Raw genomic sequence first — 15568 nt, forward strand, 5'->3', positions numbered from 1 at the left:
CATGTCGGAAACGCCTCCTGGCGCGGAGAGGTCTCAGGCATGCATCGATGGCGCAGTGCTGCAGAGCTCTGCGCCGAGTCTGCGGGAGGCGGTTGGTGATGTGAAGACTTGATCCCCCTACGAGACGCAGCTGCTACAGTACGGATGTCGTTTGACATGACATGATTATCATGATGTGCTCCGCTGATACGTGCGGGGCAGGTGCCAGATTATGCTCTTATGTGTCATGGTTCCTTGGTCCATGCGCGAGAAGTTTTTCCGCTGGAGAGGGCGCGAAGCGTCTTGATAACGCTCATGGCGGCGGTATGGCGCATATGCATGTTACGGGATGACCTGTGTAATCGCCGCCGACGGTCGGCTATATCAAACCATTTTTTCACTTCGTCTACCTCATTCCGCAGCGCGCAGTAGCAGGGTGAATGGTTAGAGGGTAGCAAGGTGAACGGGAGGGAGGGGAAATGATCGCGCGAGCACAGCGGAGACAGAAGCGTTCTTGCAGATTCCTTGCTGGGTTGGGCGGTATCTTCTGTACTTCCATCCCTAACCGTGGCGTCGCATCCTGACGTGCGGTGGGGTCTCGCTTATGGTGATGGATTCATAGGTCAACTGCAGCCTGTGATGGCGGAAATCCGGAGGGGGCGGGAGCAGTGGGTCAACGCATATATTCAGCTATACTGTTGAGGACGGTGGACACTAGCACTAGCACCGCGCTATTATTGTTGGGGATAAGAGGCCGGGCAGGTTCTTCTATTAGCAGGATATGAGAAGGCTTTAAATATGAGGGGGGGAGTTGCTGTACCTGGATGATACAATGATGGCGAACGGGGGTGCAGTGATGGATGATTCCAACGAAGGATATGCTGGGCATGGGAGCCTCATGGGAGAGCGGTTACTGCTGTTAGCGACGACATCTCCGACCAGAGGCAGAGCTACGCCCCGTCTTCACGTCGTCCCCTCCTCCTGCACATTATTCTGGACGCCCATTACGACCTCCCTGTCAGTTCCACCGACAGCCAGCAATTCAGCGCCGTATGCCAGGCTCAGGAATCGAAGATGATCTCTTGTCTTACAAGTCTCGCCCTCGGCTGCCCGACCTTGACGACGGCGACGTAGACAGCCCGGTGCTGGGCCTCTGGGCGGACGTCGAGGAGAAACATGTAAGGGGCAGGAGGTCTGGTCACGGTGAGTGTTCCGTTCTACGCTGCGTGAGATGGACGGTCCGCAGGCCCAGAATGGGGCCTGGTAAAATGCGTCCAAGAGAAGCTTGCCCGGTACCGTAATCGCAGGCAGTCCGTCCGTGTTGTCCTCCGACCGCCATTCCTTCCTCCCGTCCTCGTCCTTGCCGGCTTCCTCACTCGCCCTGGCGACTGCCTCCACGCGCGCCCCGACCCCACGGTCTTTCCTGGCCTCTCTTCCGAGTCTGTCTTTACAGCAGCTGATACAGTTGCTCCCCAGAGTTAGACTATCACCACTTCTCCGCCCTCTCCCCTCCTTCTCCATTCTCCCCTGGCAAAGCTGCCATGCTCGCAAGACCTCGCGCTCCAACGCCGTCCAAGGTCGGCCCTCAAGATGACTGGAGCTCGGACTACTACCCGCATTCGCCTGGCCCCGCATCCCCCTCCAGCACTTACCCTGTCGCGGGTTCCCCTACCTCTGTGTTGTCTCCGCCTCCCGTGATGAACTCCCAATCACTGTCCGCCCTCGGCTACACCGCATTTAACGGCAGTAACGATGAAGAGGGTACTCTATCCGATTCCAGCTACTCCCACTCCTCCCAGCGCTCGACGTCAGTCACCGCTCTTCCCGACCCCTCTCAATTCCCTGACCCGTATCCGTACCGCAGAATACCGCGGTGGCAAGTCGGTTCTAGCACTCCCGCGCTCTCAACTACAGACTCTGCGTCCGCATCGACGCGGTCGTCGGGGTACACTGGATCGGCCAAGTCAGGTGACTACGGTCATGTCCATGTGGCCTTGGGAGACGACGAGTCCGGAAAGGGTGTTGGAGTCGGTATCACAACCGACGATGTTGTCCAGCTTTCAAAGGATGCAGGAGCTTCCCGGACAACTGCAGGTAGGACTCCGGTCGATCAGACACGTTGGTCGGACTTCTACCAGAACAGCATCCGCTCTCGTTCTTCGTCGCTTGCGAACAGCAGCAAGCCTAATTCGATGCACGAGAAGGCCATCCCGCCTCAGCTGCGGAGTTCTCCTAGCTTTGACCTTGGTTGGCAACAGCCGGACGAACGCGACGAAGCTGGACTTGGAAGTGATGAGGATACGGATGAGGACCCATCTTTTGATGACGGTGAGGAGGATGAAGACGAAGACGAGGTTGAGGAGGAGCCTACTAGTGCCGCAGTCATGGCCGAGGAAGGGCGCGGTGTCATTGTTAGAGGAGATGACACTGCCATCGTGCGGCTGCACGTCGCTCCAGGTGCGCTTCGTTTCGCACTCGTGTCTGATATTTGAATTGACGAAGGTATGGTGTGAAGGGACGACACATCTGCTCATCGGGTCTTCTCCAACTCCAAACGCCGTACCCATGTTCCTCACGTCTATACTGCCTGGGATATGCTCTTCTTTGCTCGCCCTCGACATCTCCGCCAACTTCCTCAGTGCCCTTCCACCTACCCTTGCTCAATGCATCAATCTCGAGGAGCTGAATATAGCTTCCAATCCCCTCCGTGCTCTGCCGACGTTCCTGTCGACGCTGACAAACCTCCGGGTTCTCATCGTCGACTCAACAGGTCTCAGCACGCTTCCGGCCAACCTCGCGGCGCTCGAGCGACTTCACACACTAAGCATCCGGCGGAACAAGATGCATTCTTTGCCTAGCTGGTTGTGTGTGTTGCCCTCCTTGGAGACACTCCTCGTCGATGGGAATCCGTTCCAGGGCCCTTGGAAAGCTCTCATGGAGCCGTTGCTATCCCGCGGGCCACTGTCGCCTACCTACCAGCCTTCCACACCGATGTTCCCTCCGCTATCAGCTGGCATCAGGAGCACCATGACTTCCACAACTACGGAAACGGAAGACACGCCGGAAACCCTTACTTCTGCCGACCGCGCCACACACGGAGACGAGGACCTCACGGTGACGTCTCCTCGTGCGCCCAATCTCGCGCGGTCCATCACCGCACCCACCCCGCAAACTAGCACTCATCTTGCTTCCCCCGGTCTGTCTCGCACGAGAACCACGCCCAACCGCGCCTATTTCGACAAAAGCCGCACCAGCTCCCATGGCCCGAAGTCGATGTTTAGCGAAGCTGGTCCCTCGAACGCGCCTTCCAGGGGCGCGCCCGACTCTGATAGGGAAGTTAGGAAGATGAAGTCCGCGGGAGAGCTGCGTAGGAATTACGGCGGCTCTGTCCGCGGACCCTCAACATCAGTCTCCTCATCTCCCCAGCGCGCCGCGCTCACGGAGTACGTAACCTCTGCGTCGAGCTCCAATCTGCTCAACGTGGCTGCGGACGCCCAAGGTGACGTTCCGCGGAGGTTCGCGAGTCTCGGTGTTGCTGCAGGTGCCTCAGGTGCCTCAGGTGCCGTGTCGCCTACTATCAGTAGTCGTTCGCGGCGAACGGTGGACAGCAGCATCTGGGATAGCCCTACGGAGGACACTGGGGCAGAGCCCGTTCCACCGCTGCCCATGAACAAATTGGCCTTCCCGCAGGAAGGCCCCGTTCCGATGGACCATGCTCTGCCTCCACGACCGCGTTCGGGTGACAAGGAGAAGAGCAGTCGCTGGGGTTTCCTCAAGAAAATGTCGATGGGCAAGATTCGTCCAGATTCACCGCACATGTCTCGGACTTCCATGCATGGCGGGCAGATGCGACAGCCTCCCTCGGCACAATATTCTCAACACCAGCAACTGGCTAGTATCCCTGCTGGTGATGCTCCTATCTCCATCACTGGTGCTCCTCTGCAGGAGCAGCCGGAGATGCCGCCCAGCCTCTCTCGTAAGGCCTCAGCGGACCTGCTCAAAATCTCACCCCTGGACCAGTTAAAGAAGACCTCTAACGAGGCCGCCAAGCTCGCACCCAACAACGCCGGCAACAGCCTTCTCGTGCCACCATCTGGGCCGACCTCCCGTGCAAACAAACGCAGAAGTTTCCTTCCCATTGACATGACGCCTATCCCCATTCCCAATGCCTCCGAGTTCGTTCCTGGCGTCACCGCCACGGATGGCACGGAAGAATCCACCGAAGATCTCCCTGCGCCTAGCCCTGTGCACATCGAGTCTTATGAGGAGCTTCAGCGTCGTGAGGAGGAACGTGCGAGGGAAGCACGCATTCGTGCGTTGCGATCTGTCATGTCCTACCTCCGGGATATGCACGATCTTAGTCAGTCCCAAAGCCAGACCCTGTCCCTGTACGGCGGCATCCCACAGTCCGACTCTCCTCAGGCGCGCTCGCGCCGACCGACATTGGTCGACGGCGCTCGTATGCCTTCGGAGATGTCGATGTCATCCGTGTCCTTGAGCGCTCCGCCCTCTCGACCGGAGTCTGTCAACCTGAGGTCGACCGAGGGTCGGCATACAATCGCTCGGACCGGCAACACGACGCAAACGGATAGTGTGGCGACGACGGATAGCGGAGGCTCGGGTGGCGGCGAGGAGCGCAAGCACAAGGACGACAAGGCTAAACGTGCTAGGGTTATCCGCGAGATAGTCGAGTGCGTATGGCTTATATAGCGCGGTCGGCCGTGTCAGCCATACCGGTCAGTCACTGAACATTGATCAATTACAGGACGGAACGCACGTACGTCAGTGGTCTCCAAGAGCTCGTTGACATCTACATCAAGCCCGCCGCTGCCACCGTCAATGTTCTCGGTGGCGTTGGGCAGAGCAAAGACACTGTGGTCCCTGCACAGGAGCGCAAGATCGTGTTCAGCGGTCTTGAGGCGCTTTTCTACTTCCACAGGGAGAGCTTCCTGCCGGCCCTTGAGCGTGCTGCTGCCTCCCTCTTGAACGCGCAAGGTGAAGTCGATGCACAGAAGTCATTGGATGTGGCGCGGGATGTGGCGAATACTTTCGTTTCACATGCTGCGTTCATGAAGATGTACTCGACATACATCAAGTAGGTGCCCGGCGTTCCCGATTCCGGTGACAATCTGACTTTCGAATGTAGCAATTTCGACAACTCGGTACAGCGCATCAAGTCGTGGGTGTCTGACAGGCCGACGACTCCGGCCGCTGCTGCCGCCTTGTCACCGTCCTCCAGCAGCGCACAGCTTGTAGGTCACAGCTTGAACATAGCGGCGGGCTTAGGTCATGCAGGATCTGCGGACGGTGGACGGGATACGAACGTCGTTCATCTCACGTCGAGCCAACGAAAGCGGATTAAGGCGTACCTGAAGCGGTGCCGAATGAACCCCAGGCACTCGCAGCTTAACCTGGAAGGTTATCTTCTCCTCCCCGTTCAGCGTATCCCTCGTTACAGGCTTCTGGTAAGCGCCGCGGTCGGTCTCGCCGTATATCGCGTCTGCTCACACGAACCGACAGCTCGAAGAACTCGTCCGAAGCAGTCCTCCGATGTACGAGTACATGGACGATCCTATTGAGCGCGCGTTGACAGAGATCGCCTCCCTCGCCACCAACATGAACGAGGGCAAGCGAGAATCGGAGTCACGGCGTCGGCTTGTCCAGTGGCAATCGAGGATACGCGGGAAGTTCCCCAGCCCGCTGGTGCAGCCGCATCGGTGCGTATTTATCTATGGTTTCTCTCTTCGAACGTATGTACTAAATCATATGCACAGACGTCTCATCATGGATGGCGCACTGCAGCTCACGCGTGTGGTCAGGAAGGCGACGGTGGCCTTCGAGGTCATCAATCCGCAGGGGGACGCCGCCTCGGTCGAGGTCGAGTGCTTATCGCCTGAGTTGACCCCAAGGTCCCTGGTTGGCATCTTGTGCAATGACTTGCTGGTGCTCTGCAGGGACCCTTCAGAAGGGCAGGACCCTACATCCAATGTTGATCTCTGGGCTGTGCTCCGGATGCAGACGCTTCCGCAACCAGCAAGTATTGTGCATGGTAACAGTGAGTACAAGTCGTCATGGACACACTCTTACGGGTTGCTAACGGCTGCACTGGTACACAGCTCTTCGCTTGGTTGACAACAAGGCGATTCTATATTTCGACGCCCCGTCTACTTCCGACGCGCTGACGTGGTTCCGGGGTACGTAACGTGCTCTGTGTTTACGGCAACGTCTTCCTGACCTCTCCTTGCAGCTATCAATCTCCACATACCTGCGTCGAAAGCTTGATCCGCGGCCCATCTTCATATTTAGTTATCTGATCAATACGCATACGAACCCGCTCCTGTTTTACTACTCCCTCCGCACCATCTGCCTCTACCCCATGTCCTTGCCGCATCGGCACCATGCGCACGCTCGTTCAATACTGTATCGCTCACCCACTCACTTTGCAGACCTGTGTTCCTAGTGTCGGCCGTTCGCTCCTTACCAATTACTCTTATCCTCATCTCTGCACGTCATGGGTTATCATCGCATTTTTATTATAGGCTGCTTTGTACCTAAACTGCCGACACTGTCGATAATCCATAGGCTATATTCCATGCCACCGAACATCCTCGATTGATTTGACGTGTAAAGCTTGAGTTTGAGCTTGAGCCCTCCGCCGGACCCCGCGTGATGATGGCTGTGCGCTCATCTAGGGCGTCTATTTTGAGACCACGGGACTTAATCGTTATCAGATAAGGAAGAGGAGAGAATGACGCATCTATTCGGCGCGGCTGGCGCTGTTACCTCCGATCATCCCGACCACTTCAGACGGCCGTGCGAGTCGCTTGCAGCTGATGTAAAAACCAGCGTCGCAGTCCCCGCGCCCGGGGATGTGCTCGGATCACCGGAAAACCCCGGCCGAGCCCCAGCTATACCACACCGAGGACATTGCCCGACTCTGGTCCACTGCTGGAAGCACCCGCACACAGCAGGAATCTGCATGGGAAGCATTCCATGCAGAATATTGTGTGTCCTGTAGCTCTGAAACCACGTAGAATGAGGCGGGGCACACTTCGCGCAGTCACGGCGAGCCTGTCCCCTGACTGGGAGGTGGCCGGAGCGCTGGCTTGAGGGGCTCGGCAGGGGGCTGCCGCTGATCCGAGCACAGGGAGGCCTGGGGGAAACGCGACGCTGGTTTTTACATCAGCTGTGACTCGTTCCTTCTCTCAGGCCTTTGTGCCTATTCTCTCCCATTTCGCCTGCTAGACAGCGAGCATGGAACTCTTTCATGCAAAGCTCATCGCTGCTGCAACCGGGTCCATGGTCACTGCGCTGACCAGTAAGCGCTACGTTCGCTGGAACTATGTGAGAGACCCGCTAATTAGATCCTTCGTACAGTGACCCCTTTTGATGTTGTTAAAACGCGTCTGCAGACGCAGCCACCACCACGGCCACCACGTCTCTTCCCGAATCCACCGCCAGGTGCGTGTTGCCAAGCGACACCAGCGTCGTGCATTCGCAACATGTCATCCCTAGTGAGTGCCGTGGAAGGCGAGGTTGTCTGCATCTGGGACCATGGCGTCTACAAGACGGAGAGGGTGAACGGCTTCTTCGATGCTACCAGGCATGTATGGCGAGCTGAGGGCATCGCAGGCCTGTGGAAGGGCGCGGGGACGTCACTGTGAGTATTGGCCTCCTGTGTCAACTCGCTCGTTCTCACCGTCTCTCTCATCTGACGAAAAACAGGCTCATTGGTATCCCCTCGTCAACATGCTACATGTTGACGTATGATCATCTACTCAACGACACGCTACCTCCACTACTGCCCTCCTCGATTGTCCCTCTCACCGCCGGTATCCTTGCACGAACGACCATCACGTCACTCATGTCTCCCCTCGAACTCGTTCGAACGAACCTCCAGTCAACACCGCCGTCGCCCGACCACCCACACACCCTCCGCTCTGTTCTCGCATCCGTCCGTAGCCTAGCCCAATCCCAAGGCTGGCATTACCTCTGGCGCGGCCTTGGTCCCACGCTCTGGCGCGACGTGCCCTTCAGCGGTCTCTACTGGGCCGGCTACGAACTATCAAAGCACAGGCTAGGCAGGCTTGGATACGAGGGCGCAGGCGTCGCATTTGTCAGTGGTGCCGTCAGCGGGACCGCTGCAGCGCTCATTACATCGCCATTCGATGTCCTGAAAACACGCAGACAAGCTCTGCTACTGTCGGCGACTACTTCGACGACATCGACAATAGCTTTGACTGCCGAGATCCTCCGAACAGAGGGCGTTGCGGCGCTTTATGCGGGTATTGTGCCGCGCATATCGAAAATCGCACCGGCGTGCGGTATTATGATTGCTTGCTTCGAGGTAGGTGTCTAGCCGGCCACTGACGTTTTTCCCATGCTCACATGCACGTCTACCAGGGTGTCGGGCGACATTTGTCGAAGGATCGTAGACATAGGGACTCATGATGGATTCGTACTTAGTATAACTCTAATATCGCATAATACTGTCATACATGCAATTAGTATCCCCCGGAAAGCAATGCAGCGAGTGTAATACCAGAGTGAAAAGAACCAAGATAAACGACTGTATCAACCTAGTTTGTTCATTTCTCTCTTCGCCTTCGTGAGCTTGGCTCCAACATGGTCTACGTCCGAAGTGAGGCCATCCAACATTTCGTTCTGTTCATTAATCTCCTGGTGGATGGCAAGACCGATGCCTTTTTGCCGTTGAAGAATGGTCGACAGTTGAGCTAATTGTGCGTCTTGCTGGTCTATCTTCGTCTGGTGAAGTTGCAAGAGCCCTTGGTCGTCTAGCGGATGCGTTTCCTCCGTCTCCACAGGCTGAGCCTTCTGACCGAAGACGCGTGCAACCGGCCTGTTGAATCCTCCAGGCATGCCGCTCCCACCTCCCGACGGCCCAAGCAACGCCTCGCGGTCCGTCTCCAATGCAGGATTGCGCTCCGCCGCACTCCCCATCCCCCTCGACGTCGTGCGTGCGGCCGTAACGATCTTCGCCAGCTTCTCGCAGTCGTCCCTCAAGCGCGCCACCATGTCCGTCCGTCTCTGGAGCTCGCCCTCGCTCATGCCCCCCAGCCCGAGCGCCCTGAGCCCGTCCTCGAGCGCGGACACGCGCGTGAGGACGCCCGCGAGCTTCTTCTTCGCCTGCAGGTTCGCCTGGCGCGAGCCCGCCACGTCGTTCGCGTCCCCGAGCGCGTCCCGCCGGTTGATGTCCGCACGGACGTCGCGCACGCGCGCCTGCACGTCCTGGTGCTCGTCCAGCCACGAGCTCGCGGTGAACCCCGTGCCCCCGGCGGACGAGCCGCCCCCGAGGACGTCCTGCTTGCCGACGGGGACGCCGAGGAAGTCGCGGAATGCAAAGCTCTCGCGCCAGACGTCGTCCTTGGCGGCGAGAATCGCACGGAGGTACTGCTCGAGCGCGGCACGGCGCTCCTCGAGCAGCGCGGGGCTCGTCTTGCTCCCCCGGAGGAACGAGAACGGGTGCTTGGGCGGAAGAGGGGCGGGAGGAGGGGCGCCGCAGGACTTGGTGAGCTCGACGTGCAGGTCGGCGAACTCGGAGTAGCGGCGCCACATCTGCCAGGAGCGGACGGAGGCCTGGATTTCGATGCGGTAGACGGTGTGCGGCTTCGGCTCGGGGCGGTCTTCCCAGCCGCGTACATGGATGGCTTGGATGGCGGCCATCCGTTGGGTATCAAGCAGAGACGAGGGAGCACTGAGGTGGAGGAGGAGGAGAGCGGAGAAGGTAGTGGACGATTGCCAGAGCCATCTGGGAGCGTGTCGGCTGTCTCAGCGCACCTTCCAAGGGCGTCTGCGTGCATCAAGTCAGCTGCATGGCGGTCGCGCGACCCCCTGACGTCCGGCCAAGTCCTCAGTCAGCGCGTGCGTGGTGCACGCCGTCGCAGCAAGATATCCATGAGTTCTCCATTAGCCCTCCAAAACAACAAAGATACTGTTACAGATGCGGTTCAAAGCCAAGAGCAAAATCTGTAAGGCTACATCTACTGTAATCTGCGCGCTGTCACTCGGTCTCTATCATTGCGCCTCTTCTGCCGCCTTTTCCTCTGGCGCTGTATCCACAGTGTCCCCCGCGGGGGCTGGATTTGCTGGCGCCTCATCTGATGGCGCAGCCGCTTCTGGGCCCGAAGACGCTGCGGGAGGAGGGGCAGTGCCAGAGGGAGGCGGCGCGAGAATCTCTGAAGGCGCTGGAGGAGGATCCGGAAGTGACTCGCCAATATATACATCGCCAATGAGGTAGCGAAGCACGTCGCTGAGCGTGATGATACCGAGCAAGCGGCCCTTCTTGCCACCCCTCCGCTCTTCCTCCTATGAGAACGCAGCATAAGCATGCAAGCTCGGTCACGAAAACACTCCGACTCACTTCACCCTCCACAACCACAAGCCGGTGTACACGCCGCTTCTTGATGAGCTGCATGAGCGTGCCCAAAGAATCCGACGCAGTGCAAATGACGACACCGGGAAAGTCAGGCGACCGTTGGTTCAGAGCTTCTGAGATTGTCAGGTCCAACGACTGGTAGGCGCCAAGTCGAACGAGAGTCTATCAAGAAGCATGAGCCTCAATCTGGCATGGCAGACAACAGATGCGAACGCAATCAAACGTGACTTACGATGACATCAACGGTCTCGTACAGATTGACCACGATTCCTTCCTCGTCCACGATAGGAACCGCAGAGATGCCTCCTTCCGAAAACATGTGTACGACGTCGAACACGGTAGTGTTCATAGTCGCTGTGGCGATCGGATGGAAAGGGTTGTAGCCTTCTGGACGTTCAACATCTGGGGGGAGAGGTGGCGCACTGACATAGGTGCCAATGCCAAGTCGGCGGAGAGGTAAGTGAAGTTGTTGAATCTCTCTCCCGCACTGAGACACGCGTTAGAAAATTCGAAGACACATGTGCCAGGTCAGGCGCCAAATACCACGCGTATGAGCACGAGAACTCACGTTTATGGATATAAACTTCAGGAGGCGGTACTGGGTGAGTATGGATATGATTACTTCATGGCCCGTCTCGGAGTCGACGTCTAGCAGAGGGACACGACGTGCGTGAGTCTGAATCAAGAGTTTGGCTGCATCGTAGAGCGAGGCAGAGGGATGTTCCCGGAGAAGAGGAGGAGGGGCGACGCCAAGCTGCTTCTCAATGTCTGTATCGATGTGAGAATGATTGCATGGGAAGATGGCCGAAAGATGCACAGACAGACCTCTCAATGACTCGAGGCGGAAAGTCTCCACGTCTGCTGCGGCTGCATCGTACGACGAGCTCCGGTAGTAGTATTGGATGAGATGTATGATGTCCGAGACGGTGAACATGCCTGCGAAGCACGACTTGTCGCTGTTCCATAATGGTGCCGAGACTACACCTAGGGGGAGTATATAGGATGCGGTGAGCGGAAGGAGACATTGCGCGTGATGATGGTGATATGTACCATTGAGAAGTAAACATTGAAGAGCCTTCTTGACCTCTAGCTTGGAGTCTAGGACGATCAACCTGAAGCTGACGGGAAAGGTGTCGTAAGACGTCCGGCCCTTGAGGTATGTCCTAATTGCATAGAGCGCAGCGTCATGGCTCTCTTGGGTAAAGGGAGGGAGATGTGAGCCCGCTCGGGGTCTGCGGGTCGAGCCACGTCTGCGAACTCTCGGAGAGCTGTTGGGAGTGAGAGGAGCACTCATGAGGAATGTGCCGCCATGCGGAGGATGGATCTGCAGTTCCAAGCAAGCCGGAATAAGTCTAAGACGCTCCAGCGCTCAACGCCTCCACACAGACGCCCGCGCAGGCACCCTTCCCCCTTAGTCAGCCCCCCCCCCGGCGGGCCTCCGGACAGTCCCGGCAAGCAATGAGGTGTGGGGACCGGCGCAGCGGGCGGCGCTGGCCGGGGAGGGTCGGTCATTGCCCAGAGCAGTTCCCACTAGCTCTTGACCGTGGACTTGACCGTGCTCTCTCCCTCCTTGTCTCTCCTTCCCTGCTCTGCCTCTTCTGCTCTCAGTTCTTGTCTGCTTCTTCTGTTCTCGCTCTAGGTCATGAGCCCATCACAAGGGCGCCCAGCTCAAGTCGTTTATGCCGACTGGGAGGAGGTAGCACAGGCCTTGTCAGCCGGCATCAAGGCTATCCAGGACAACCTCCCAGACCCCATCGTCACCCTCGCCTCTAGTCAGGAAGATCGTCCGCCACGAACGCCCAATAGCTCTCGAGATGCATTCTATATTATCCTCCCCATGCTCATAGTCTTATCCACGTTCCTCTTTCTCCTGCTTCTCTTCCTGGTATGCGTCATTCTGTTGCGGCGACGACGGGGTATCATGCTCCGTGATACCGATGGACCGATCGATATCAGCCGAGAGGACCTCATTGAGGGCGAGGGCGGTTTTGAGGGGGTCGAGTCGAGATGGCTGGAGACCGTCAGCGAAGCCGAACAGCGAGCATACCTTCGTTCGAAAGGTGATTTCCCATTCGTTCTCACGCAAGCGCTGCTCAAGGTTCGACTAATCTCATCCGGTGCAGAATACCAGACGCAGTACCCGCCCAACTCCATGCCGACGGACATCACGTTGTCGCAGTTCCTGTCAATCCAGGAGAAGGGTGTATCAGCATGGTCGTTCGAGCCTGATTTTGAGGCTTTGTCGTCTCTGTTGGTCCACGCTCGTACTGAGCTCACGTTTCTTCCTGATCCTGCATCCGCATCCTCGGTGCAGTCGAATCTGCCGCTCCCTAAGCTCAACGAGGTGTACTATTGGGAGGCGAAGATGTTTGACCTTCCGGAAACAACCAACGTTGCCGTCGGGTTGGCAACGAAGCCTTATCCCTCCTTCCGCCTCCCTGGTCTCTGTCGACACTCGGTGGCATACCACTCTAATGGGGACAAGTCGCATAACTACCCCTTCACCGCGCAGGCTTGTGGTACCACCCTCAAAGAGGGTGACGTCCTTGGGGTCGGCTATCGTCCCCGCTCTGGTACCGTGTTCTTTACGAAGAACGGGCGGAAGATGGAAGACGCGTTTACTGGGTTGACTGCATGGAATCTTTTCCCTACCATCGGCGCCGACGGACCGTGCAGCATTCACGTTAACCTCGGCCAGTCTGGCTTTGTCTTCATCGAGGCAAATGTGAAACGGTGGGGACTTGCACCTAGCGTAGGCACGCTTGCGCCGCCTCCAGCTTATGGTAGCGAGGTTGGCAGCATCCTCCTTGCTGCAGGCGGTGAGATCGTTCCTAACCGCATCGGCGCCCCTGCAAGTCCTGCAGGCGGCTCGACCCGCTCTCGCCGCTCGCATCGATCCCGTCGGCCCCGTTCTGGTCTATCCGTCAATGCACCCATTGAATCTTCGCCGCTTCGTGACAGTCCTTTGGCGTCCCCTTCTCCTCCCATGACTCCGCCCCCACCCATCACTCCCATCGAGGAAGAACCTGAATCCCCAATCGGCGCAGGACCTTCCAGTTCACGGAGGTACTTATCCCCAACTGACCTCCCCTTCCACACGGCTCCCAATGCTAACTTGCCCGCTTCCCCAACGCAAAGGGATGCAGATCCCGGTGCAGACGACAACGACTCTTCCGCGGCCTCCTCTCGGTCGCCCTCCCGCGGCCCTGCGGGTGCAGGTGCGAACCAGTTCAATGTCCCCCGACCACAGCCGTTCAACATCACTCATGCACGCACGGGCTCGCGTTCTTCGGTTTCAGGTGCAGACCTCGCGATCCAGGTGCACCCTCCCCCAGAATCACCGATCGCCTCGGACCTCCCTACTCCCGGTCCGCGCGACATCCATCTGCAGGCGTTAGCCCCCTCCTCGAGTCCTCCTAGTACCGGCCACAGTGCTCATACTTCTGCTAATAGTTCGGCGGCGCAGCTGGAGGCGATGAATATCGCACCCCCTGCCTACTCCCCTCTCGACGCTTATGCGTACCCTGACGGTGCGCATATTGACTTGCCCGCGGAGGTTATCGCCGCTGCGCTGGAGAGAGGCTCGCTGCCTCCTAATATCATCGGCACTGGGAATCCGTCCCGGTCAGACAGGCACAGAAGTCGGCGAGAGAGGAGACCATGAGTGTGAACTAGGAGGTCGTGTCGGAACAGGAGCGGAGAAGTCGGAAGTTCTGTTTAGAAGGGCGGAGTGTTTATTACCTCGGGTTCGTCGCTGCTTGATCAAGCTTGTATTTCTATGAGGGCGCGCTAAGCCGTGGACGTTGGCAGTCAGTTGAAGTCGAAACACCATCTAGCACGCGCCTTGCATTGTACTTGCATCACACACCACCATTAACAGTCACCATTCTACTACCCCACCTCACGTTGCCCGCCTGCGCGTCCATGTGCTGACTGGCCCACCATCATGCATTCTGTCTGTTGTGTTATTGCTACCTATGATATTGCGTCCTCATTGTCCCCGGTCTCCTCGCCCACGGACTGAATTGGAATTCTGCTTGCATTGCCAACGCCCAACCGGGATCCATATCGTACGCTTCGCGCATCGCTCCTCTATTTGCTTTGTTGACTTATCGGATCAGACGCCTCTTTATGTGCTACATCCGGTGTGTGCAGACCTCTCTGTCGGTATAGCTCAAGTACTTCTGCTTGCAGACACCCGATGCTCGACTTGAACGAGAGACCCTCGCTTGGAAAGAACCCGTACAGCGCGTGATATCATAAAAAGCGCATACCTACACAGCCCATGCGGATGACATACAACCAGCCCAGAAAAACTCTCGGGAGAGCATCATGCAAAGTGTACGCGCGGAACCGTCTCAGCCCGGCCTATTGCCTCCGCCTCGCCTTCTTCCAGTGTCTCTGCCCCGCTGCTGAGCGAATATACAGATCCTGCCGATTTGGCTGAGTGTGCGCTTGCCTGTCGTCGAACCTCGACGATAGAGCCATCGTCTTGATCTGGAGCCTTTTCGCTGCACTCTGCGGCGGACTCTGAGCATCGGTCGCGCTCGAGCTCCTGCGCTCGCGTTACACTGCCGTTGCCGCCCTCCTTGTCTGTGCTGCCTCCCCGCTCCCGTCTTCCTCTCTTGCGAGCGAGCCTCTCCCGCAGCCTCGACAGCGCCCTCCTCGGCCACATCCCGAACGTCATCCACAGGACGAGCCCGACGAACACGAGCACGCCCAGAACGACGAACCCGATGAAGTTACGCCGCCCGAAGCGCGTGATGTCGTCCGAGAACGCCTCCTGTGTTGCCGGTCTGCCCCCGGCCAGCGTCGGCGTGGGGTGTGGAGGGCTGCTGAGGGCTGTGACGCTTTGGGCGCGCGCGGGCTGGTGGTTCACGTCCGAGCAATGCGCGGCGGGCGGCTGGCAGCTGGGGTAGAGGTTACTGTTGGAGAGCAGGTCGTGGCCCGACTCGGCGTAGCCTTCGTACTCGCGGATATACATAGCGTGAAGATACCGCAAGGGCGTGCGGGAAAGCGACGTGGATAGAAGGCGCGACTGAGGATGCGCAGGAGCAGAGCTCTCTGCGCGGAACAGCTAGCAACGAGAGAATGAGAGAACGAGGGCTGCCGCCGCTTTGAAATGAGAGAGAGGCTTGCCGGGACGAAGTCGGCCTATAACAGAAGCGTGCTTGGAAACGTCTAAGGCTGACA

At 58.1% G+C, this 15568-nt stretch overlaps 6 protein-coding genes across 6 annotated transcripts; 3 read left to right on the top strand and 3 right to left on the bottom strand.

Moving 5' to 3' along the window:
- Window positions 1–1676: 1676 nt before the first annotated feature.
- DICSQDRAFT_46510 (uncharacterized protein) lies at window positions 1677–6261 on the top strand (the record flags this gene model as incomplete). The annotated part of the gene is made up of 8 exons (XM_007359780.1): window positions 1677–2436; window positions 2495–4670; window positions 4745–5074; window positions 5126–5444; window positions 5500–5696; window positions 5754–6034; window positions 6096–6173; window positions 6227–6261. The coding sequence occupies 8 exons, from the start codon at window positions 1677–1679 to the stop codon at window positions 6259–6261; spliced, it is 4176 nt and encodes a 1391-aa protein (XP_007359842.1).
- Window positions 6262–7233: 972 nt separating this feature from the next.
- DICSQDRAFT_142230 (mitochondrial carrier) lies at window positions 7234–8338 on the top strand (the record flags this gene model as incomplete). The annotated part of the gene is made up of 3 exons (XM_007360104.1): window positions 7234–7297; window positions 7357–7639; window positions 7705–8338. The coding sequence occupies 3 exons, from the start codon at window positions 7234–7236 to the stop codon at window positions 8336–8338; spliced, it is 981 nt and encodes a 326-aa protein (XP_007360166.1).
- A 215-nt stretch (window positions 8339–8553) lies between these two features.
- Window positions 8554–9663, bottom strand: DICSQDRAFT_164482 (Phox-like protein; the record flags this gene model as incomplete). The annotated part of the gene is made up of 1 exon (XM_007360105.1): window positions 8554–9663. The coding sequence occupies one exon, from the start codon at window positions 9661–9663 to the stop codon at window positions 8554–8556; it is 1110 nt and encodes a 369-aa protein (XP_007360167.1).
- A 351-nt stretch (window positions 9664–10014) lies between these two features.
- DICSQDRAFT_47011 (CBS-domain-containing protein) lies at window positions 10015–11669 on the bottom strand (the record flags this gene model as incomplete). The annotated part of the gene is made up of 6 exons (XM_007359810.1): window positions 10015–10278; window positions 10361–10537; window positions 10608–10862; window positions 10944–11135; window positions 11193–11359; window positions 11426–11669. The coding sequence occupies 6 exons, from the start codon at window positions 11667–11669 to the stop codon at window positions 10015–10017; spliced, it is 1299 nt and encodes a 432-aa protein (XP_007359872.1).
- Window positions 11670–11923: 254 nt separating this feature from the next.
- On the top strand, window positions 11924–14376 carry DICSQDRAFT_130904 (SPRY-domain-containing protein). Its single transcript, XM_007360106.1, has 2 exons — window positions 11924–12435; window positions 12499–14376. The coding sequence occupies exons 1-2, from the start codon at window positions 12213–12215 to the stop codon at window positions 14037–14039; spliced, it is 1764 nt and encodes a 587-aa protein (XP_007360168.1). The 5' UTR covers window positions 11924–12212; the 3' UTR covers window positions 14040–14376.
- A 329-nt stretch (window positions 14377–14705) lies between these two features.
- DICSQDRAFT_123258 (uncharacterized protein) lies at window positions 14706–15359 on the bottom strand (the record flags this gene model as incomplete). Its single annotated transcript, XM_007360107.1, has 1 exon — window positions 14706–15359. The coding sequence occupies one exon, from the start codon at window positions 15357–15359 to the stop codon at window positions 14706–14708; it is 654 nt and encodes a 217-aa protein (XP_007360169.1).
- Between the last annotated feature and the right edge of the window lie 209 nt (window positions 15360–15568).

The sequence above is a fragment of the Dichomitus squalens genome, assembly GCF_000275845.1.
Source record: "Dichomitus squalens LYAD-421 SS1 unplaced genomic scaffold DICSQscaffold_1, whole genome shotgun sequence".
NCBI classification, from domain to species: Eukaryota; Fungi; Basidiomycota; class Agaricomycetes; order Polyporales; family Polyporaceae; genus Dichomitus; species Dichomitus squalens.